The 22824-nt window shown below is 45.7% G+C and overlaps 1 protein-coding gene across 8 annotated transcripts in view; it reads right to left on the reverse strand.

Moving 5' to 3' along the window:
- Positions 1-223: 223 nt before the first annotated feature.
- Positions 224-22824, reverse strand: part of FBH1 (F-box DNA helicase 1) — a 29348-nt gene continuing 6747 nt past the window's right edge. For all 8 annotated transcript variants that reach the window (XM_075024557.1, XM_075024556.1, XM_075024553.1 and 5 more), the window contains 18 exons: positions 22348-22478; positions 19958-20093; positions 19515-19705; positions 17700-17813; positions 15955-16046; positions 14087-14255; positions 13028-13256; positions 12253-12340; positions 11476-11562; positions 10220-10356; positions 8808-8907; positions 8511-8632; positions 6626-6701; positions 5297-5494; positions 4537-4659; positions 3789-3895; positions 2784-2918; positions 224-1911 (listed from right to left, as the gene is read on the reverse strand). In XM_075024557.1, coding sequence (XP_074880658.1) covers positions 1792-1911; positions 2784-2918; positions 3789-3895; positions 4537-4659; positions 5297-5494; positions 6626-6701; positions 8511-8632; positions 8808-8907; positions 10220-10356; positions 11476-11562; positions 12253-12340; positions 13028-13256; positions 14087-14255; positions 15955-16046; positions 17700-17813; positions 19515-19705; positions 19958-20093; positions 22348-22478 — 2355 coding nt within the window. In that variant the 3' untranslated portion in view covers positions 224-1791. The remainder of the gene's footprint in view (positions 1912-2783; positions 2919-3788; positions 3896-4536; positions 4660-5296; positions 5495-6625; positions 6702-8510; positions 8633-8807; positions 8908-10219; positions 10357-11475; positions 11563-12252; positions 12341-13027; positions 13257-14086; positions 14256-15954; positions 16047-17699; positions 17814-19514; positions 19706-19957; positions 20094-22347; positions 22479-22824) is intronic.

The raw sequence follows: 22824 nt of genomic DNA on the forward strand, positions 1-22824 counted from the left end.
ACTATCAATGACTGAAGGCAGTAACACAACCTAGGAGATATTTTCCTTTACATGTTTTCCCTTCATCCATCATCAGTTGTTATCCCCTCATTTCCCCCTTGCTACAGAATGGGCAGCTTTATACTTGTGCCATTTTATGTATAAAAGTGTATATATTGTATGTAAAATAATGCATACACAGCAGTTGATTTTTTTGTCTGGTCGGGCGTCTCGGCAGCCGTGATGGTGGGGAGGACACCGGGGACAGACGTGAGCTGGGTTGGGGTGAAATCCATCTCCACAGCAGCAAGGGCTCACCGGCCACCAGTGGTGCCATGCTCTAGGGCAAAGGGTGAGGGCAAGGTGGCAGCTGCCATCACTCATTTGGCTCAGCTGGATGGCAAAAGGGTTTTCAGCAGTCAGCTGGAATGCAGTAGGTATCTAGCAACTTAATTTCCACGTCCTTTCCTCACCACTGCATCTTGTCCTCCTGTTTGTGCCACTGCTCCGGACCGTCAGAGCTGGAGGAAGCAGCACGTCGGATGCGTGACAGACCAAACCCTCCAGCAATGGCGCTGCCTCTCCACAGCGTACCACAGGACGGCTGGAAAACAGGTGAGGCTGGAAGGAATCGCTGGAGGTACCTGGTCCAACATCTGCGCTGAGCTTTGCGGTCACCTCCAACATCCAAGTCCTGGGTGAACTGCCTGCACTTAGGTGGGCAGAAGAGGTAAAAGCCTTTTGAAGTTAGTGCTTCGAAAGTGAAAGGAGAGCCAGCAAAGCAGTTACTATTCAATGAATAACCATGGAAATCAACAGGATGCACGAGTTTCCTCCAGCAGGCATGGCTTACAGCTCTGGGCCCATGTCCAAGAGCAGATCTCTTCTGAAATTGGTTTTGGTTTTGATCTCCACATAACACAGGCTCTGATACAATGAGCAATGGTGTCTTCAAGTGGAGAGCGTAAGCCACCACCTGATTTACAAGAGCACCACTGCTTGCACCACTGCTACTGTGATGGCTGGTAAATAAATGCAACTCAAGATGACTTCTTAACAGAAGGGAAGAGAAAAAAGAAAGCATTAAGGCTTTCTTCTTTTTTTTTTTTGTTACAAATTTAATTTTAGGATTAAAAGCACTCTCCAGTTTGTCTCTGAGTTAAGACTGAAACCAAACCAAAGCAGTTCTTCAGATGCTGCCTCTCTTCTTCCCTTATGGTCTCCTGTAGGGAGAAGGGAAACAGAGCCTGGGAAACCCCTTGGCTGCAAGTAAGGAAAATTAATTCAGCTGGGAAAGACTAATGACTTCCTCCCAGAGCTGATAGTAAAAAGTCCATTTTCTAGGAATAAAGTTTTCCTTTGGGTACTTTTCAGCATCGCATTTCCTCTTCTTCTGGTGGCTCAGAGGGATTTCACCAAGGCATGACGTAATGCAATAGGCAAGGATATCCTGGCAGTTTGGTCACTGGAGGTGTTTTCCTGGTGACAGAGGTAACAGAGGAGTAATGCTCAAAAAAAAAAAAAAAAAAAAAAAAAAAAGCCATCCTGTCCGATACAGCTTATATAGTGCATATTCTTCTGTGCAGTGATGCAGTGCAGGCCATGCTGACCAGCTCTTGGAGGGCAAGGCAGGGCTGGAGAAAAGGTCTCACATCTCCTTGCAGAGAGCCTGGAGGGTTCCTCTTCGAGTTGGTCTGAAATCCTGCTCCAACATCCGCCTGATTTTGGAGCTGGGATGTGACAACAGGTCTTGTCCTGCACCCAGGATGGCTCGGGGCCACAATTAGGGCTCTGGGGAGCTGGAGGGCTTCATTAGAGCTGCACGGGCTGTTCCTGAAGCGCTGGGAAAAAGGTGAGTGGTGTCAGAGAGCCAAAGCGGTGCCGCGTGCAAGTGTGGCAAAGGTAGCCACCTGCATCCTTGCTGCCATTGCTCTGTGGGGGAAAGAGAGGAGATTTGAGAGAAGAGGATGGCTGGAGGAAGGCTTCCAACCTCGGACGCAACCCCCTCACATCCAGGGAAGAGATCAACCACGTGCCCGAAGCATCTCCTGCCACCTCCCTTGCAAGGAAATCCTTTATCTTGTTTAATAGCTGCAACAACCAAAATGTCCCTGTGTAGGCCTTTGCTGGTGAAGGACAAGGCTTTGCTTGTCTCAGTGCTCATGTCCCCTGCTGATGGCTTGGAGCCATCTGCTATCTCTTGTCGTGGACATGGAGCTCCACCAGATTTACTGCATGCTTGCAGATCCCAGCGCTAGGGAAACTTGGCCTTCACCGCACCTTCTGGGCATGGATGAACCCCAGAGCCAGAAAGTGGCCAAAACTGGTCCCAAAAGTCAGACTGTCACTTCCAGCTGGCTGGCAGGGGTGAGGGGTGCTCTGCTAGCCTCAGACGATGTTCGATGACCTTGGCAGAGGCTCTAAGAGTCAGATATGGGATCTGACACAACAAAACCCCCAAACCAGCCCCACCTGAGACCACAATTAGTCTCAGAAGAGAGGTTAAGACTTGAGTGGATCCATGGGAACTGCAACACCACCCCCAATCATGCAGTTGGGAAGTCACCCTGAGTTATGAGCTGGGGTTGCGAACAGAAGTAAAGGGCCGGGGAGCTGTGGGCATGAGATCCAGCTACCGGACTTTCCCTGGTCGCTTCCACTAAAGCTTAGCACTCAGGTTGTCCCTCCCCAGTGCAATAGCTCAGAACTGTCCCAGTGCACAGCAGCCCTGCAAGTGGCCGGAGCAGCTCGTGAAGGCTCCCGATTCAGAAACTTGATCTCAAAGGCCCGGGGAGGGGACGTACGTGAGTCAAAGGGAGCTTCCTCACAACCAGCCTGGAGCTGGACTGCAGTGTTTCTGTACACAGTGGCATAGAACAAGCGATGGGGGCCCCGTCCTTTGCAGCCTCACTCATCAGCTCCACCCGAAGGAAACGCTCCTAAGAAACAAGAAAAAAGGGAACAATGCTCAAGAGGGAGCTGAGGTACTGGAACAGGTTGTTTCTTTTTTTTTTTTAACCCCCTGGGAAGTGACTCGCAACATGATGGTTTTTTATAAAACAAAACAAAAAAATCCCAAACCCCTGGTGACAACAGAAATCAAGCAGAAGCCAGCAGCAGCTTGTGAGGAAGGAAGTGAAGAAAGAGCTAGCAACCACTGCAGACAGAGAAAAGGGAACCTACGTGAGACACGAAGTCAGGATCTGTGGAAGACAACACCCAAATGCAAGGACTGTGAAAAAAAATGCTGCAACCTTGTGCCTTGCTATTGAAACCACGGTGCAGGGCAGCGTGAACCGAGGAAAAAATGTGACCTCAGCTATTCTGGTCTATGCCAGCAAAAGCCACGGCATAGTCCACGCTCAGCATGAATCTTAGGATCAGGGTGAATCTTATGATAATCCTCTTTTATGCTCTTCTAGTACATACACCCCCTCCAAACACAATAATCAGAGATGTGCAGATTTTATGGGTAGCGGGTGCTGACTCTCTTGGCAATTCCTTAAATTGGGAGCAGCAGCCCATTCTGCCTGAGACATCATCACTTGCAGAGCTGCCTCAAGACTCCAAATCCTAACAAGACTGGGAGACAAGGGTGTGCCTGGGAGTTTGCCCTCCCCAGCCGTCTGCTCTGCCTCTGGAGCGCTCACACGTCAGCTGAGGAACTGCTGCAGTTCACAGGCAGCGCTGCTCAGTCAGATCGCACATGGTGATGGCTTGCTTTGGTGCAGCGTGCTATGAAGTGCAGGTATCAGGGCCCTAGAGTGCCCCGCTTGAGGATCTGCTTACCTTGGAAAGATTTCACTTACCCCAGCCAATGCTAAAAGGTTTTCCAGGGACTTCGACATTAGCAAATACTTCTTTGCGCGTGTCACTGCTACATAAAGCAGGTTCCATTCATCCTCAGGATACATGCCTAGGTTGGAGGAAAGATCATCAATAGCTTTAGGGAACAAGGACGAACAGCTCTGCTGTTCTTCTAATGTTTCAACTAGTATTTCTGGAAGGACGCTCAGTGTTTCTCTGGGAGAGCATGAACTTGCAGAGCAGCACAGCTGTGCAGCACTCACTCTCCTGCATTTGCTGTGCAGTTCCCGATACCACCAATAGCTCCTGCCTCGTTCCATGTTCCTCCCTCCAGGCAAAGGCAGGACTCTACATGCCTGGAGAAGCAGCTCACTGCTATGTATTTTCCCACCTCCTGGGCACAGAGTTGGCACTGGAGGAGTTTCTCAGTCTCTAGCTTCACTGTGCAAGCTCCTTTCTGCTCACTGGGAAGAGATCAGCTCTTCCAAAGCATGCACCTAAGCAAAGTAGTGTCTTTCCCAAGTGTGGAGTTGGTCTTTCTCTGTTGCTAGATGGCTACAAGCTCGACTGCAGGAATACTCCCCTGCCCTTATCTTGCTGTGAAGGAAACTACAAAATCAATAATCACTAGGACAGCCAGTGGCACTTGACAATGCTGAGAAGCACAGGCTCACATGACAAACGCCAGCAGCATGCTTTGCTTTCCCACTTTCAGATCAGGATGGGTACCAAACACAACTGTTTCCTTACCGATATTGAAGCTAGTTCTCTGGTGATCGCCATTAAGATGTGGTACTTGCACAAAGTCATCTGCAATCAGCACCGTATCAAACTCCAGGCCTTTGGCTTGATGGACAGTACCTATTAGGTAATCTGTAACCAGCACACGTTGGGAACAAGAAGGAAAAAAGGTCACCGCAGCAATAATGGTACTTTTCATTTCACGAGGCGCCAAGTCAAATGAAATTATTTCATTCTGCATTCATTTCACTTCTTCCAGGATATAAATCAGAAGCAAAGCACCTCTATTGGGAATCTAGACTGCTGAAGACAACTTCCTTACCAAGGAAAATGCCTGGCTGACAGCAGCCTGAGCCCCAGCCCCAGCTCCCAAACAGGAATGCTCTTTATTTGATGACTTTTTTTACTCAATTGCTTCGTCCCCTCCCCAAATTTTAGGCAGCAAGTTGCAGGGTAACTCCAACAGGAATCCCCAAAAGCAGGACAGAGTCCTAGGGCTTTCCAGCTGGAGGAAATATTGTGTCCAAAGGTTTATTTGCCCCTAGCAAAGTCACATCAAGCAATCCTCTGGTGGCAGATTTATTGCCCCGAACTCCGCCTGGAGTCCCAGATGTACTCCAAAAGCTACTGTTCACCTTCCTTTGTTCCTAAAAGAGTGACTTGACCCAAGCTTAGCCTTTTTGCAGAATGAAGTGGATTCAGCACTGAAGCTGGATTGAAAAAAAAGACCTGAATTTGCTCCTCTGTCAACAACACAGTTTGACTTTACCTGCCATGGCTTCTTGTGACACATGGCTGCTCTCAATACTCTGCACCAGCTCAGGGATCCGCTCTTTGTACTTCTCCACTATTGCAATCTTCACTTCCAGGTCTTTGTCATCTACATGCTCTGCATACTCCCTTAAACCGAGGAAGCCCTGAGTTTCTTCCCATTTTCTGATAAAGGAGTCATTTATAACAAGGTTTGCTGAAAAGAAAGTAGCAGATGACATGAGTTTATTTGACAGACACGTATAATGGCATTTTTAAATTCTAATAAAATTTCAGAGTAAGTATTAGGGAAGGCAAGTGTGGGGCAGTGGATGGACTGCTGCTGTGGGATGCAGGGGCTTGGGATGCACTCCTCACTCCGTGACGGGTGGTTTTCGCTCAGGATTTTCTCTTTACCGATACAAAACACTATCAAACCTCAATGCTCTCATCAGAGCAGGTAGTTTCACAAAACAACATCACTTTGAGATACAGCGCTGGTGTACTATGAAGGGTACAGAAGTTTAAGGAGCTCAGGAGAGAGCGGCTGACAAACATTCACTGAGCTTACTCATTTCTAGAGCATGTGTCCTATAAAGTCTGCACAACCTTTGTCCCCAGAGATATTTGGAAATTGAAAGGAAAAGACTCTAATGTGACTTCAGAGTGGCTGGAGCAGGAGCTCAGGGCAGAGACAGCCCCAGGGCCCTTCCAATCTGCATCATGCCGTCTTTTTACCTGGATGGCAAGGAGTTTTCCTGGTAGCTCACCCTCCAAAGAACCAGTAACAACACTCATACAATCAATCACTCGCAGCAGCTCAGCAAGTCCTTTGTCTCTGTGCCCTGTATATAACAATAATTGCCTACTGCTGCCAAGAGTTTTTAAATGAATTATTTATTTCCTAATTGATATCCACCTGTGAAAAGAAAGCATGTGATAGAGGATTCAACACACCAGGTTCAAAAACGAAACAAAACAGGAAAAGCCTAAGACAAATGAAAAATGAAGTCAAATCAGAAAACATAGGGAAAAAATCCCAATCTATGAGTTTACTGGGCTCTCGCTCTCAAGGTGAGGCATCGCAGTCGAAAGCTGGGGAGACCTGCATGACACAGGCCCCACAGTTTTGGCATTTCTGCTATTAACACCAGCCACTCAAGCAGCCAAAATAGCACAGCCCATGACACTGCCATTGAGAAGTCCATTTTCAACAGATAACTTCATGAGGAAATATAAAATAAAACACCAAGAAGCATGCTACTTTCCATCATCACAGCAAAATCTAAAAAACCCATGCCACTGTAGGGAGGATCACACACAGAAAGAAGGGTAAGGACATACTCACATTTTTTCCGTTCATCTGCAGGTTGACTGAGCTTCCAAATATCATAAATTCTGCTCAGGCCAAAACGGGCAAGCCCCTAAAACAAACAACAAATTGTCTTAATATGCAGGAGTAAAGGACCTGTCTAGAGTTTCTAGATAAGCTAGCAGGGCCCAGTGGTTATTGGTGTTAAGAGGGAGGGAGTAAGGGAAACGTGCTGAAGATGCAGAGCTGGTTTCCTGAAATGCCTGGAGTCATAGCACAATCAAAAGCAGTTCAAAAGGCAATGATCCAGCCCACTGCAGACAGACAGATGGACAGCAAGAAGAGAACAGGACATTATCTGATGGGCATTATAACAGAGCTATGGCAGAATTTTATATTCAAAGGCTTTTCAAAGAAAAAAAATTATTTATATAATGTTCTCTCATTTGTAAACAAAAAAAAAGGTTCAGTTTTTGGCCTTTTTAGCTTTTAATAGCTGCATATTGCTTTGTTAAAACAAACTTTAAAAGTCTGTTGTACCATAAATGCTGCTGGCCTATTGACTCCATGCTGTTTCGTGGGAAAGCCAGCTCCAGGCACAACTGCATCCTCTTTCCTGAAGTGGTGGGCCACCACAATGAAGATAACCTTGCTAAACTGACTGTATGTAAACTGAAACAAAAGGCTTTGCTTTGACAATTTTTATTTTTAGAAAGTATCTTCCCCCCTTGCTTCCAAAATCAGTTTGTTTTGTTCTATCAAAAGAAGCATCAGTCTGAACTTAGACTTATTTCAAACTGCAAAGGCAGACGAGGATTTTGGTACTGGGCAGACAGTTCAAACATTCATTCCATTGTAATATTCAGTTTCCCAGTGCAAAAAAGAAATTAAAATATCAGCTTAAAATTCAAAAGACCAGGCTCTTCCTCAAACATATTCAGCACTAGGACAACTGTTCACGTGCTTCTACATTTCTGGGTGCAGAACAAGATCTCAAATTAAATCATGGGTATTGATGATTCAGAGTTTGAAGACTAATGTTTCCTCTGAGGCTTTTAAAATGTGGAGCCTTATTAAAACCTCCCTGCAATTCAAGCACATGAATTTCTGCAGATGTGCATACACACATACTCTCCTTCTTCAGCTACATGGGTGCTTTTTGCAAATGAAAATTCAGTGCAAACGTCAGAAGTGTTGCTCCCTCGAGGGGTTAACATTCAGCATTGCTGAAAATCCCTGTTTCCCTCACCAAAAATGCTGGTGCACCAATTTCCCTGGGTGTATCGAGACAGGGACCAGACCATCACAGGATTGGAAATTAGTAATAAGCAGAGCACAGCACAGCCCTCTGTGGCATCTACAAGCCCAAAGGACATCTTCAGCTTCAACCGTTGTCTTTGTCTCTCAAGAGAGCTTGAAAAATATTTATTCTCTCAGGGCACAGCCAACTGCCTTTCACTACTTTTTACACTCACCCTGCAATTACAGCTGATTTTTATTTCCCTAATGCAGGAACACTGTGCCACTGCCGTGGCCGAAGACAGTCAGCAGCACTCCATCTAATGCAAATACTATTGCAGCGACTTGTTACAGCCATATATCACTCTTCCCCTGCCCCAGCCTCCTCCAGCAGACTGGAGCTGCTGCAGTCCTATCTGAACCTGATAAAAAAAGAGACACGCGAGCCTAAAAAGGGAGCCTCGCCTGCACAGATTTGAGAACAGCTGCTCTAAATAACTCTTTCCCCAGCCACAACAGATTGCTGCTTTTTCCTTGAATATTAGTTTTAAACCTGGGTGCTGCAGACAGCAGATCAGCCACACCTATTTCAAGCCACACGTAGGTGTCTCTGCTACAAGTGCTAACAGGCTTGGGGACTTGAGGTTGGGATGTGAAAGACACATTGGCAATTTCCCCTTACCCCAATCACGTGTATTTTAATCAGTCTCTCTCTTCCAGTAAGTTTCACAGCATCCTCAAACACGTTAAAATTGCTTCGCGATAACATTGTTATCTTCCCTTTCATGCTGCCTCTCACATCGCCTGCATGAAGAAATTCCCAGTTAGCCAGGGCAGTTAGAAAGCAGGTGTCTAAACCCAAAGATCTTCATAAATCAGGATTAATCCTGAGATGCTTTGTTTTATTATGCAGTAGCTCTGTAACTCCCAGTCACTGAACAGAGCTGACTGAGCCGAGAGATGCACCGACACTTCTTACCCTTTTGGTTTCCACCCACTAATGTCTTATTCCTGATCCTCTTGCAGACATCCAGAATGGTTGCTCCAACGTAAGCTATTTCAGGACCAAATCTGAAACTCTATGTGGAAAAATGAAGGAAACAGCAGGAAAAGAAGAGGAACTTGTTAGAACCCACAAAAGTATTACTATATATGGAACTATACAATTCCCACCAACCTTCTGGACAATGTTTCTCTTAGAAAAAGCACCCAAATCCTCTCCCAGACTATTCCTGGAAATCCTGGTCACTCTTATACCCAAGGCAATAGGAACTCTGCTGTGAGATGGGACTATCATACAGGGCAAAACATGGTTTCCAGCCTCTCCACCCCAACACCTGCCACTGCCAAGACTCTTACCCACTAAGTTAATGTGACATGTCACATCTGTCCTGCAGGAGGATAGGGGCTAGAGGTGGTGGGAAAGGAGTCAGGTGCCTGTCCCTGGCTCCTGCCCCTTGGCAAGTCTAGCACGGTGCAAGGGGGAAAAGGCAGCTCAGATGGATGGGTATTTTGGTGGCTATTCTGGCTTAGAAGCTGGTTGCACTGCAGCTTGTATTGCTGGTTTAAGCTGATTCATTCTGCAAAGATTCCTAAAGGCGTAGTTCCTCCCTTATATTAGCTGTGAGAATTGTGTAGCCATGTGGCTAATCAGGCCAAAAAACTAATCAGGGTAAGTTTTCAGCTGGCACAGTAGCAGGTTAGGTAATCCAGCCTAGAGACACAAGCATCACTTGTGCTGAAAGAAGGTGGGAGCTCTCTTCCAGGGCAAACTCAGATCAGCTGAAGCTGCTCAAGAAAATTATGCCCTTGGCCGACAAACAGGGCAGGAGATATCACGGACAAAGGGGCAGTGGTGGGACAAAGGTAGCAATGCTGGAGTTTGTACAGAGCCACAAAAAAAGATCACGGGTACAGCCAGCAAATATGTCCTCCTTAATCAATGTGGTTTTATTTCAAGGAGGTCACTGCCAGAACAAAATTCATCTCCTTGCTCCTAACTCCTTCATCTCTCTGCATGGGACGCACAGTCCTAACTGACTGAGCAAGGAGGGTATCTGCCTCTGCCCACTCAGCTGGAGCTGAGAACTAACCCAGAAAAGAAAGGCTCTCCTTGAAATAAGCCATACACTAAGGTCTCTACCCCAGTACCCATTTTTCAAGCCACATAGCCTTCCTAGTGATGGGATCACTTCACTAAGAGGCACAAAGGAGCTCTGCAGCACAGAGTGTCAACAGCAAAGCATGGCACTAATTCAGGCAATGCAAACACTCCACGGTGACAAACTCAAGAAGTCTGGTTGTTAGATGCCTTCTGAAGAAGGATCTGAAACATTTTCCACTGCATTAGGGATCTGTCCAGGCAAGGACAGCAGCAGACCCTCATCTTACCTGGGTGAGGTAGTAGACGTGGGTGTGAGGCATTGAGTAGAGGGTATTGACAGCACCTCGGAAGGTATAGATCTGCTGGTGAGGGTCTCCTACGAGGATTATGCCACATGTCTGTGACAGCACAATATCCACGATGGCTGCAGGAAAACATTGGAGCATTAAGGGGGAGCCTGCTCATAAACCAAGAGTGAACTGTACAAAATCTCTTGCCTGTACAGAGGCAAGATCTCTTGCCTGATGACTCGCAGCATTTAAGAAGGAGTCACCACAGCTGCAGAAGACAGCAGGTTGAGGAGAAGCAAAGGGAAGCATGCAGCTGACTGGGAGCTCTACAAACATTCTCCACTATTTTAGTCAAATGGTATTTTTCCTGGACTGGAGCTGCATAGCATCTTAATCCCACAAATCCACCACACATCCCCAGTGACCTGGATGCACTGCACGTGTGCACAGTGAATCAATGCACACCTCTGCAAGCCCTTTGGTCCACTTTGACCAAGCCTGCGCAAGTTCTCAGTGATGCTGGCAGAGCAACTGCTTGCATGGCATGCAGTTGCTAAAGTACAGCCAAACCCTTAACAAGACCAGGTCTCCAGTGAGTACAGGTGGGAGATGGTCTGAAGAAGCCTTTCAGCTGATTTAGTATCTGCTGCTGCAAAGACCAGACCTTCTTCTGCCCCCATTCTTTTGCTCCTCAGCACACAGTTTAGTTCACTTAGATCCTTTCACAGAACTGATTCAACTTGCTTTGCAACAGAGATACTCCCCATACCCCCAGCAAAGAAAGCCAGCAGCTTTCTGCTATGTGACTCAGGAATCCCCAGGGTGGTGCAAGGAACCAGCAAGATGTGCACCCAGTGCCGGGGTGGGATGGAGCAGCTCTGCTGTTCTGATAGCTGAACCATTTAATGTCTCGCCCCTCTTATAATAAACCACGTCCTTGGCTATGCTGGTGTTCTGTTTTTCTCTGTTAGCAGCAAAGCAATAGCAAAAGGGTCTGGACGTCATGTCTGGATGCCCAAAGCAACCGAAAGCAACCCCTCAAGCTGATGCACATGAACTCTTGTAGCCTGCTTACAAGCTGCCTTACCGAATTTGCAAGGATCGGTGACCAAACAAAAGGTCAGTTATAATGTCACAGCTGAGGGGCAGAATTTTTTAAAATTGTGTTACTTCTCACGCACCCCTGAGCACACGAACATCCTCTCTGTAAAGTGCTTAGGAAGGTTGCAACTCTGTTCCCTGTCACCACTCACCTGGAGTGCAATCCTGTGCTTCATCAACAAAAATGGCATCATATCCTGAGAGCTGAGGCTTGCTGAGCTGCCAAAGCTTCAAATACCCTGAGAGAAAGAACAAGGCATGTCAGTGAGAGGATAATTTTCTCATCATAAAACACCATGATCTTTAAAACAAGTCCCTTTTGAAAAAAAAAGTTTCTGGCCCAACTTCTTGCTTGGAATTTGCATGACATTTGTAGAGGTTGCAAAAATCTCTGTTGCTCCCAGATGTTGCTCTGTCTCCCTTGGCTGTATGAAAGATTAAAAAAAACCCAAAACCCAAACTTCCTGACTGCACTGGAGGAAGGCAGCTATGCTGATGACTCCAAAACTCCAAAACTCATGCACAAAGAAAATGACAAGGAAGAAGGTTTTCCCCAACACGAGCTACCTCTGGCACTATATGCACACATGCTAAGAAGCAAGAAGAAAGGACGCGCCGGCAGCAGCAAGGAACAAACACTTCCTGTTAGCCCTCATTCACCCACTTTCTCGCCCATTATTTCTATGATTTTGCTGCCAATCACACACATCTGAATAGTTCCACCATTTTCTGAGGCCAAACAGGAAAAATGAACAAACTTCCAGCCTTTGGGCCTGTTTTGAGCTCCCTGGTGAGCTTGTGCTAGAACAGGAATTCTATACTTTTTGATGCTCATCCCTGGTGCACAGCCAGAAGAAAGGAGTATGAATCCATTTAGTTTTCTACTACAGCTCTTTATCTGAAGGCATTTGACATCCATACTCTCTTACCATCAGAAGTTATCTTGTATTTCTTCTCTACGTCTTCATCCAGCTTCTTCATGTTGCGCCATATCTCTTTTGCCTCTTCCACATTGATCTAGAAAGAGAAAACGGAAGGGTCTGGATAGATTGCATTGAGCAGAAAAACAGTCCAGACACAGCAGATCTTGAAAGGCTTCTCTGAAGCCTTTCTCCTCCTATTTCTCTTCTGTGTCACCACCAGGTAACTACTTCTCCTCAGCACGGTCTTTTCCAAATGCAGCCCCCTGAAAAGAACATTTCTTTGCCTCAGCTATTAGGACAGTATGTGATCAATGTGGAGCAGAAAGGCTAATTATCTCCACAACTCCAGCCCACATTGTTTGCAATGTCAGTGCTACCCTTTAAGTGTTGCTAAGATGTCTGGACTCTAAATGAGAATTTTGGGGTTTGGCTCTGTGTATCAAAATGACTACAAAAATGTTTATTGTCTTTACATGTAATATCACAACGCCTTTCAGGCACTCATAAAAATACATGCAATCTCTTCGGTCTTTTCCTTGTAGGGAAGAAACATCTGCACTGAGCAGAGACAGTGATAGTCTCCTCTCTAGAAACCATCTGTGCGAACAGGGAGAGGAAACAGGCCCCAGTTCCTTTGGATTTGTCACCAGAGGAAAAATATATTTTGACAGTCAGTTCTTACAGCTGAAGCACAAATACCCATGAACTATGGGAGATGTGGGATAACTACAGCCCCTTCTAAACCTTGCAGCCAAAGTCTTGCTTCATCTCAGATACTCACTTCTTTTTCTCTTTGACTGACAAGTTTTCTCTCGCCATGAGTATTTTTGAACCAAATAGGAGTGTGCTCTTCACAGATCTCTGCATCTGAAGAGGCAAAAAATTTTTCAAGGGTCTGTGAGACTGTTTTCCCTCTTATGAATAGAGACTGTCCCTTGTGGTTCCGGATAAGGGAACTGATGGAGTAAACTGACATCTTGGAGAAGTTCAACTTGCCTTTTTCTTTATAGCTGTGCCACAGATGACAAAAAATAAGAGAGACATGTTGAAACACACATGAAAAGCCTACTGGAAAAGCAAGTTCACTTTTGCTTCTGTTGCACACCAACACTTGCAGAAGCTCTGTTTTATACACCTACTTAGACCTAGTAATGGACTATCTTTGAAATCTGCACAATTTATCCTGGTGGAAGCACAAACTTGTTCATTTCATAGATTTTATAGATGAAAAGTCAAGCCAGAGAGATATTCCCATCATTCACCCCTGCAGTTACAGATTGTTTTCAGAGCCAGGTAAGAGGATTCCCCTATTCTTCCAGGACGTGGCTCATTTTCCCTTCTGTCTGCGGTTTAGATATGCCAACATAATTGGCCAGAAACTGTACCATTAGAACAACTCGGGTTAAGAAAACCCCTCCTCTGCTAAAGAAAAGCAGCATTTAGACTGATTGTACCACTGAAGAGTAAATGGGAAATGGCAAAAAGCCATTCTCAGTGGCCTTCTATCTCCCTGCGAAGTGCTCCTTGGCTATAAACACAGGCAGGATGAAACAGCCCCCAGAACAGCAATAGGGCTTATGACGGTACAGTCTGTGCCACAGCAGGGCAATGAGTCTTTTTCCCCAGGCTCACGCAGATGCTAAGATCACTGGCACATCCAATCTGAAAGAATTCGGAAACCATATATCACAGTCTGGCTTGAAGCAGGTGAAAGAAGTAATTTCCCCCATTATTTTTGCTTCCTTAAATCCTGGAGGCTTACTTCAAAACCAGACTTTCCTTTCCTGCCATGTCTTTTCCCGACTGGCCTTCAACAAAGGAATCTAACATCCCCACTCACAGTTTGCCGACACTTCCAAATGCTAACGAATGGAAAGTCTTGCACGTAACGTTTCTGGGGAAGACACTTTTTCCCCTCTCTGCAACAGCTTTGTTAAACGTCACATAAAGGAAATTCATATCAGCAAACTTCTCAGCGTACTTGACCAAGGTTGAGGTCTTTCCTGTACCTGAAAAACAGAAGAAAGTAAACAATAAAGCATTCAGAGTCAGGAATGAATGAATCCACACACCTCTCATCAGCTTTACCTTCCCACTCCTGCTGTCCTAACTGCACAGCAGGACTATTTGCAGCTAATGCGAATTTATTCACTGACTCAACTGAAATCAGCAGAAGCTGTGGAGCAAAGCAGCTTTGAAAAATTACAGTCTGCAGCCTAAAAGCTTTTAAAAAAACCCCAAACATTTTATCACCCAATATTCTAGAAGTCTGAGCATATGTGAAGGTACTGGTTCTCTTGAAAGACAGCTTTGTAAATGAAATGTTAAAATTGCTCTGTTGAATGATTCATGAGCTCATTTCTTTGTAAGATCTGCCACTAATGCTGCTCTCCTTTACTCCAGTTTGCTGCAGGATAGCAGCGTCATGGCAAAGTTGCTTCACTCATGGAGTACCGATCAATCACAACAGAAACCTGAGAGAGGAAGGGCTCTGCACATTTCCTTCTTTGCCCCTTTTCATATCCTCAACGATGACATAGTGTCAGCAAACTTTGCCACCTTGCTGTTCCCACTCCTCCCAGATGACTTGTGAATGTTGGACAAACCAGGTCCCAGCACAGATCTCTGCAGGAGTCCAGTGGTTACCAGTCCCCGTGCAGAAAACTGACCATCTGCTCCTACTTTTGCCTCCTAGCTTTTAACCAACTATTCACCCATGAGGACCATGAGGATCTTTTACCATTTTGCCTGGTGTGGTGGGCTGACCCTGGCTGGAGGCCAGGTGTCCTGAGGCTGATCCTTTCCAAGACCCTCTAGAAGGAACACAGGTGCAGAAACTCATTTAGCTTTTCTGCCACTGCATCATTCACTCTAAGGCATCCTTTACACTGCAGTTAGCTAACACGTTTGAAGAAGAATTATGAGTCTTTTAAGCTTTTTGCCAGTGGTTGCTCAAGCTCTTTTTCTGCCCTGCCTTCTTGTGGTTACACGTAACCTTTCAGAGTTCAGGAACATTCCCTTTTCTGTCACTTGGACACGGTGACTTTGTACAGACATAAGAAACCACAATTACTGGTTTCTGTACTGTGGTGCTTAGCCGTACATGCCCTTTTGCAAGTCTGTTCCGGCAGAGAGCATGCATTAGGTCCGATCCCCCAGTGTGGCATCTTTAAAGGAAACTCTCTGCAAGTGGAGGGAGATTATTTACTTTTCCTTTTCTTTTTAAATAGGCTCCCTCGATTTTACGCAATTCCCCTTTACAAAACAGTGTGCAAGTGCAGAGGTTTTCTTGGCTTGTGTTGCTCCTACAGGGATGCTAAACCTAAACAAGTAAGAGTGACTCCGTCTAGTGGCCTGTGGCAATAACACTGAGAAACAGGCTCAGCATGTGGCTAAGCAACACATGGAGAGTTGCTTCTCCTCTCCCAGGTTCCCTGACAAGCCTCTCTGGGCAGTCACTGGCAGCACCCAAACACTCAGTTTCGGTACCATGTCCAAATATGACATTTACCCAGCTTGCATGGGAGTAACCACCATGCTTCCCATTCCTGTTTCTCTGCAAAAGCTTGCTCTGAATTTTTGTATTGAATAAAAGTAAGGTTGATCCCCCTGGCATCCACACAGTTCTTTGGACAGAAGAAGCAGGGAAAGAAGAAGCAGAATTAGAGGTTAGGCATTCATTCTTACAACATAATTTTTGGCTCTTACCTGCAAATGCCATAATTTTCACTACTTGACCACGCTCAATTTTGTGATTCAAAATCTTTTGCTGTTCATGGGTCAGCTTTACTTCAGGACAGCTACCAAAACCAGAAAAAAAAGAGAGTGAAAGGAATTAAGAAAATAAATCCTCCCACATAAAACAAACAAATCAACTAACAGCAGAAGGAAACCAATGAATGATTGATCCCATCCCACAAGCAGGAAGGTGGCACTAGAGCAACTTGGTTATTGTGCAAATGAGAAAAGCAGGGAATAAGAAAAGATTTGAGATAGCAAAAATAAAAAGTAAATCTTGGGGAAGGTTACATAGGAGACAGTCTTCTCAAGGGCCCTATGCCATGCTTTAAAAATGAATTTGGCACCCTGGCTCCTTAGGCTTATTGGAAACAAACAGCGATTTGGGTTTGGGGTGTTTTGTTGCTTTCGAGAGCATGTACCTTAAATTGCTCTCCGATTTCTCAGCATGTAGGACAGATCAATTATCCCTGCCTCTCAGGGGAGCTAAGAGCTTTGATTAACATTAAGAAAGGCATTCAGTGCTTCTGGCTGGAGTGCAATTGTTTTATTCATAAAGGTCTGAAACCTGTAATCAGCCAAGAGTGTGAGCCATCTCTTCGCACAGGGTCCTCCCCGATACCATGCATAAGGGTGGAAAGCCTTGTTTAAGTGTCCTTGACATTTCACAGCTGGCAGTTAGATGGCTGCCCCCAGGACGCAACTATAACCGAACAAGCAAAATCTGCTTAGAGAAAGACTTCAAATGGAGGGGTAGAATGAAAGGGCTAGGAAAACAAGAAGCACTGAAACCCAACATCTGTTTACCTTTCATTTATTTTTTTTGTTATGACCTCTCTCACTGTTGTACCTTGGATCATTGGTGATTTTACCGGATTTATCTTTGCTAGACCTCTGTGATGGATGAAAACACTACTGTTCCCCTTCTGTACGTAAGGACAAGGAGACTACATGACTTAACCCAGGCTAACTGCAGCAGAAGGGAAACCAAGCCTGGATCTCCACAGGCCAGGAAAGCGTTTCACTCCTTTCTGTCCCAGTAGCAGCAAGCTACCAACCAATGCTAATTTATAACAGCTATATATATATAACAGTTAGTACGTAACAGTTACCCAACAGGATCCAGAAAACAGAGGCCATATCTCAATATCCTGCAGCTGGTATCTCATTTCCTCCCATGCACAGAAAGCAGCGTTCATAAATGAACAGCCACTTTATTTGCGCTACAGTAACGTCACCAGCAAGCCAACCCCCATTTTTGCTGGCTGCAGCTTGCGTTTCAAGAGGAACACGCTGTTAAAATTAAAGCAGACACAATCCTCTCCTTCCAGAGCTCCTTATCCATAGGCAGAGCGGTGATGTGGGAAGGTATTTTGGGGTGATTTGGGCTCTGTGAAATTTCAGTGGCCGTCACACTGGAATGCACAGAACTGTGTTGCACCAATACATAGACCCATCAGTGAATAATGACTTTTAAATTCAGTCAGTTGGTAATTCAATTTTTACAGATTTAAGGCCTGATTCCGGTTTTCCTCTGAGAATTCGGGGAGAAGATGGCAAGCAGCAGAATAAGGTTTTGTACTAATCCTTATGAATCTCAGATTCTTGTCAACCACCCCCTGCCATGAAATGTTTGCTCCCCCTCCAAGGTTCAGCACTCCACCAGGGCCCTGCGTACTTAGGTGCGTTGCTCGGATCACCTATAATAGCATTACCCAAACCATAAGTCTTGATTGCAGTGTGAAGCCCGTGCTTCCTCTTCTACTGTCTGCATAGTTACAGAAGCATTTTCCATCAAATACAAGCAGTAGAAAATATTGTAATGGATCCTGGTAGAAAGGAAAACAGAGAAACTATCATTGAGAAATCATTAATAACAAATTAAACATCTGCAGCCACCTAAAAGACAGCCAGTATCTTGAATACTTCCAACAGAACGATGCACAAAGCCCCAGGCGCTCAGGGAGTTGCAGGAGACAATATTAATATTTTAAAGCGCAGTTAGTTCTACCTCGAGAAGTGACTGCAAAGGCACCACGGGGACAGCTCTGTCTGTGACCTCTCCCTCACTCCTGCTAGGTTTGTGTTTCAGGGTCTGCCATGCAAACATGACCTGGGATCAGAGTCCACAGGATCCTTTTGCTCTCCTGAACCACTATTAGCAACAGAGTCTGGGGGAGTCCGAAAGAGAATTTGGGGCTAGTTTAGGCCTCTAAAGTGAACCAGTTTCATCAACTGTCTTATGATGATTTTATACAAGTGTGTTAGCTCTGACAATACTTCATGGTGCTTTGTTACTGCAAAGAGAGGAGCACAGCAGCTCTGTGGCTTTAATTATGCCAGCCACAGCTGGTTTAAAATTAACTTCCATTGTACATCAGAGTTGACACACTGTGGTTTTACCTCTTTTAGTGCAGCTTTGCTCCTGTGACCTAACAGCTGCCAACCCGGGCCACGCTCCAGGACAGACTTCGTGTGTCACATTAGATGACCTGCATGCTCAGACTCAGTAGTTGCTCTAGGAGCTGCAAATAGGTACCAGACAGTTCCTTGAGGACATGTTTCCTCCTTATGCTCTAAATTACAAACCTTGTGTGGTTTGAAGAGATAATGGCAGAAGAGATGTGGTCATTCTTATTTCTCCTAGTCTAGATTGTTCAAGAGATGGAGATGGGACATGTGTGACTTTGGCCGTGACCTCTCATTGCTGGCAAGCAACACCCTCTGTTTGCCACATCTTCAGCAGGTGGCCAGCAATTATCAATCACTAACAGGCCAAACAAGCATCCTGATTCCCCTGGTCAATAGCCTGAGCACATGGCCCATGGTTGAGTAAGCAGAGGATGAACCCTTCTCCTGTGTCTAACACGTGCTGGACTATACCTCACAGAGGGCAGCTTACAGAACCATCTTCTTTCTGGCTCTAGATTAATTTTCCAGTGCAGTTCCTTTCCAGTCTTCTCATAAGAAGAATGTACACATGTCCTTAATCCTTATCTCATCCTCACTGCAATTCTGAAGTAACCTGTGGACTCTTACCTGCATTACCAGGCACTGCTGTGAACAAAAGGCACAGGATGGATTGCTATGCACATGCAGTGGGAGCCCACAGGACTTGAAGTATCATTTAAGAGGAGTGAAGTATGTAACTGGTCTCAGGAAGGTAACAACCACATTAAATTGTTGCAGCTGTTAAGTACCTATTTCTAATCAGGAAGTTTCTATAGCCACTTTAAAACCTGCTTTTGTTTCTGAAAAAAATTATTTTTCTTGAACACTACCTCCTGAAAAACAAGCGGACTATGAAATGGTCTAGGAATTAAAGCAAATCTAAAGGCAATGCTCCTGAATGTTCCTGCAAAAAGCTAGGGATGTGCACACTGCTCCTGACAAACTGCCTACACTGAGGAACTGGAGAGCCCTAACCAACAGCAATGTAAGTGCTCATGAGCATATATTCACTGTATGTATTACGCATCACCATGGCTAGAAAGAGGCAGGCAGGCAGGAAGCATCTCCCCACTCCTTACCTGTTAGTGATTGCAATGTTCCCGTCTCGCATCGCATACAGCAGCGTCGCCATGCAGTAAAGCGTCTCAGTCACGTCCACAACAGAGAGGGTAGAGCAGGGTCTCTGCAGACACGCCATCAGCTTTTGGATGTCGCTGACGCCATCAGAGAAAAGCACCATGACTGCAATTATGGCCCACATGTTCTCAGGCTGGTACAGGCAACAACAAGAAAGAGTGAGCGAAAAGCTTTGAGCCTTTAGGAGCAGGAAAACCCTGCTTCAACACTGAAACAATGCTTATGCCATAATGAATAGTTAAATCCCCTTCAGTTAGCCAGAACAGTACCAAATAACACCCCAAAGGGAAAAACCTTTAGATGCAGGAGGGCAGATATGACCTCAAAGCACTAGCACTAGTTGTTAAACCTGTTAAATAAACCAGTTAATAACCGTTAAACCTACCCCTGCCCTGCTCTGTAAATGCGGCAGTTTGTTGACAATGCAGACTTCAGCCTTTGAGAAGAGGTGATGACTCTTCAAACACTGGAGAACCGCGCTGGGATCTACATTCCGTCCAGTGGGTATGGCAGACACGCACCTGTGCAGAACAGGAACAGCAGCATTTGCAAAGAAGCCTTGTCAAGTGAGTTTACTCTCCAAGTAAATAATGTCAGGCTGCAGCAAGTTTAACCATGCCTTGCTGTGTGCCCCACAGATCTGACCAGATGCATTCAGCGATGAGGCTGCAAGGTGCTGAACTTGGATTTCCAACCCATTTTTGTGGCGAGAGGCATTTAGACAAGTAATTCCCTGTTCTGTTACACAGACATGTGCTTAAACACTTTGCTGCATCAAGCCCTTAGTCTGCAAGTTCCTTCTGGCTGTCTCAAAGTCTCCTTCCAGAAGATGGATATACCTTGCTCTTAACCCAGTTTGACTCTTCTATTTGCACCATCTAACCACCATACAAAATTGTCCTCTAGACTACACAGATCTGAACAGAGCACTTGCTTTCATCAGGGATCCGTCTTGGGCTTTGGCTTGTTGCTGAGCTCTGACTGATAAATTAGTGCGGGTCCAGGAAAGCAGCCTTTCAGGAAAGGGAAAGAAGAAAATACAGTGGAGATGGGAGGGACCAGGAGGAAGAGCTCAGATCTCACACCCTCCACGAGATACACGTGTTTTAGCTAAACCCTGGAGATGCTGAGCCTGGCTGATCAGGAGATGGAAAAGCAGTGCTGACATGACAGATCCTGAAACATAAAGGGATGCTAAAAGGGACACTTCAACTGAGTCTCTAGAACAGCCACCCTGCAGGAGGCAACCGTATAACCTCTTCTCCCAAGCTTGTTGTCGGGTGCCAGAAGGCAGCGACAGGACAGCCCATCCTTTTTTGATTTTGTTATCTAACACTTGTCTTTGAGCTCCTGGCAACTTCTCTCAATCGCTGTAGCCAACCTGGCTGTGCTCTGACGTACAGGTCCATCTCCAAAACCTTCCTTTGAGCCTCCAAATCCAGCAGCTGCTTGCTGACACCCTCTTGCTCAGGCTCCCCTCGCCTCTTTCCTCCCTTGGTGCAACAACCATCTCCCTGCCCTCCAAGAGGCAACACCATCCAAGTCAAAAGGCCACTGCCAAGACTGTTCTTCTGCCCCCTCTTCTCAGTCCATGTTCAGCTTCTCTATTTTCTCAGACATTAGTACAAGGCTACCCCTGTCTGAGGCTTTGCAGCCTCTCCCTCACTTATTCATCCCTTCTCACTTGCTATCAAAATCATGGAAACTCCAGAAGGGACTTTGGAAGCCAACTAGTCAAAGCAGGGATAACTTCAAGGTTTGGTCATTTGTCCAGTTGAGGTTTGAGCATCTCCAAGGGTGGAGACTCCCCACCTCTCTGGGCCACTGTTTGACCACTCTCCTAATATCTAACTGAATTTCCTGTGCTGGAACATGTGCCCATTGCCCCTTGTCCTTTCACTGCGCACCTCCAAGAAGAGTCTGGCATCATGCTCTCTACAGCCCCTCATTAGGCAGGGGAAGACAGCAATTAGATCCCCTTTCCATCTTATCTTCTCCAGATTTCATCCTCTACTTGTACATCACCTCGAATCCTGTGTTCAGTTTTGGGCCCCTCATTACAGGAAAGATGTTGAGGTGCTGGAGCGTGTCCAGAGAAGGGCAACGAAGCCAGTGAAGGGTCTCGAGAACAAATCCTACGAGAAGCGGCTGTGGGAACTGGGGTTGTTTAGCCTGGAGAAAAGGAGGCTGAGAGGAGACCTTATCGCTCCCTACAACTACCTGACAGGAGGTTGTAGCCAGGTGGGGGTCGGTCTCTTCTCCCAAGTAACAAGTGACAGGACAAGAGGAAACGGCCTCAAGTTGTGCCAGGGGAGGTTTAGATTGGATATTAGGAAAAATTTCTTCACCGAGAGGGTTGTCAAGCATTGGAACAGGCTGCCCAGGGGAGTGGTGGAGTCACCATCCCTGGAAGTATTTAAAAGATGCATAGATGTGGCACTCAGGTACATGGTTTACTGGTGGACTCAGAGTTAGGTTAACAGTTGGACTCTATGACCTTAAAGGTCTTTTCCAACCTAAATGATTCTATGATCATGTGCTCCAAACAGAACAAAGAAGAGGAAAGGGGAAGTTTTTTACCTATTTCTAGAACCCTACTAGTGATTTCTACTGTTAAAATAATTTCTCCTTCCTCATCTTCCTGTATGTCTCCCATGTGTTTAGAAGACAAAGCCGTTCTCTCCTGGCAATTCACAGGATAAAACGGAAGACGACCCAAAGCAAGGAAGGTCTGAGGATCTACAGGTACAAAGTCAAGTGCTGAAGTGGACTCACCTGATCAGCCCCAACACACATCCTTCCTGCTCCTTTGTTATGGTGAAATCTTGCAAGACCTGTTTAACTCTGTGCAGGGCCGTGTCCTCCTTCATTAGGTACCGATGGTAAAGCTTTTTCCAAGGAATGAACTAGAATGTGAAGCACATACCACCATCTTTCATCTCACAGCATTGGAAAACAGGTTTCTTATGGCAATAAGCTAATCAACGTGACCTCCAAAGAAGACCTAGAGTTCGAAAAGTCCCTGTAGCTTGGTGAAAACATGTACCTAGCAGGAGATGGGGAAGGAAAGAGGAAACAGAGGAAAGGGAGAAAGACTCATTCCTCATAGCCTGCAAACATGTCTATAAAAGGCTGTTTTTTCTAGAATGATGGGAACAGGGTGATGCTGTTTCAGTTTCAAATGTCAAAGTGTTAAAGAAATGGGGATATTTTCAGCACTATTGCACAGAGCTGCTCTGAGTGGGGTCTGAG

This window comes from Buteo buteo, chromosome 4, assembly GCF_964188355.1.
Source record: "Buteo buteo chromosome 4, bButBut1.hap1.1, whole genome shotgun sequence".
NCBI classification, from domain to species: Eukaryota; Metazoa; Chordata; class Aves; order Accipitriformes; family Accipitridae; genus Buteo; species Buteo buteo.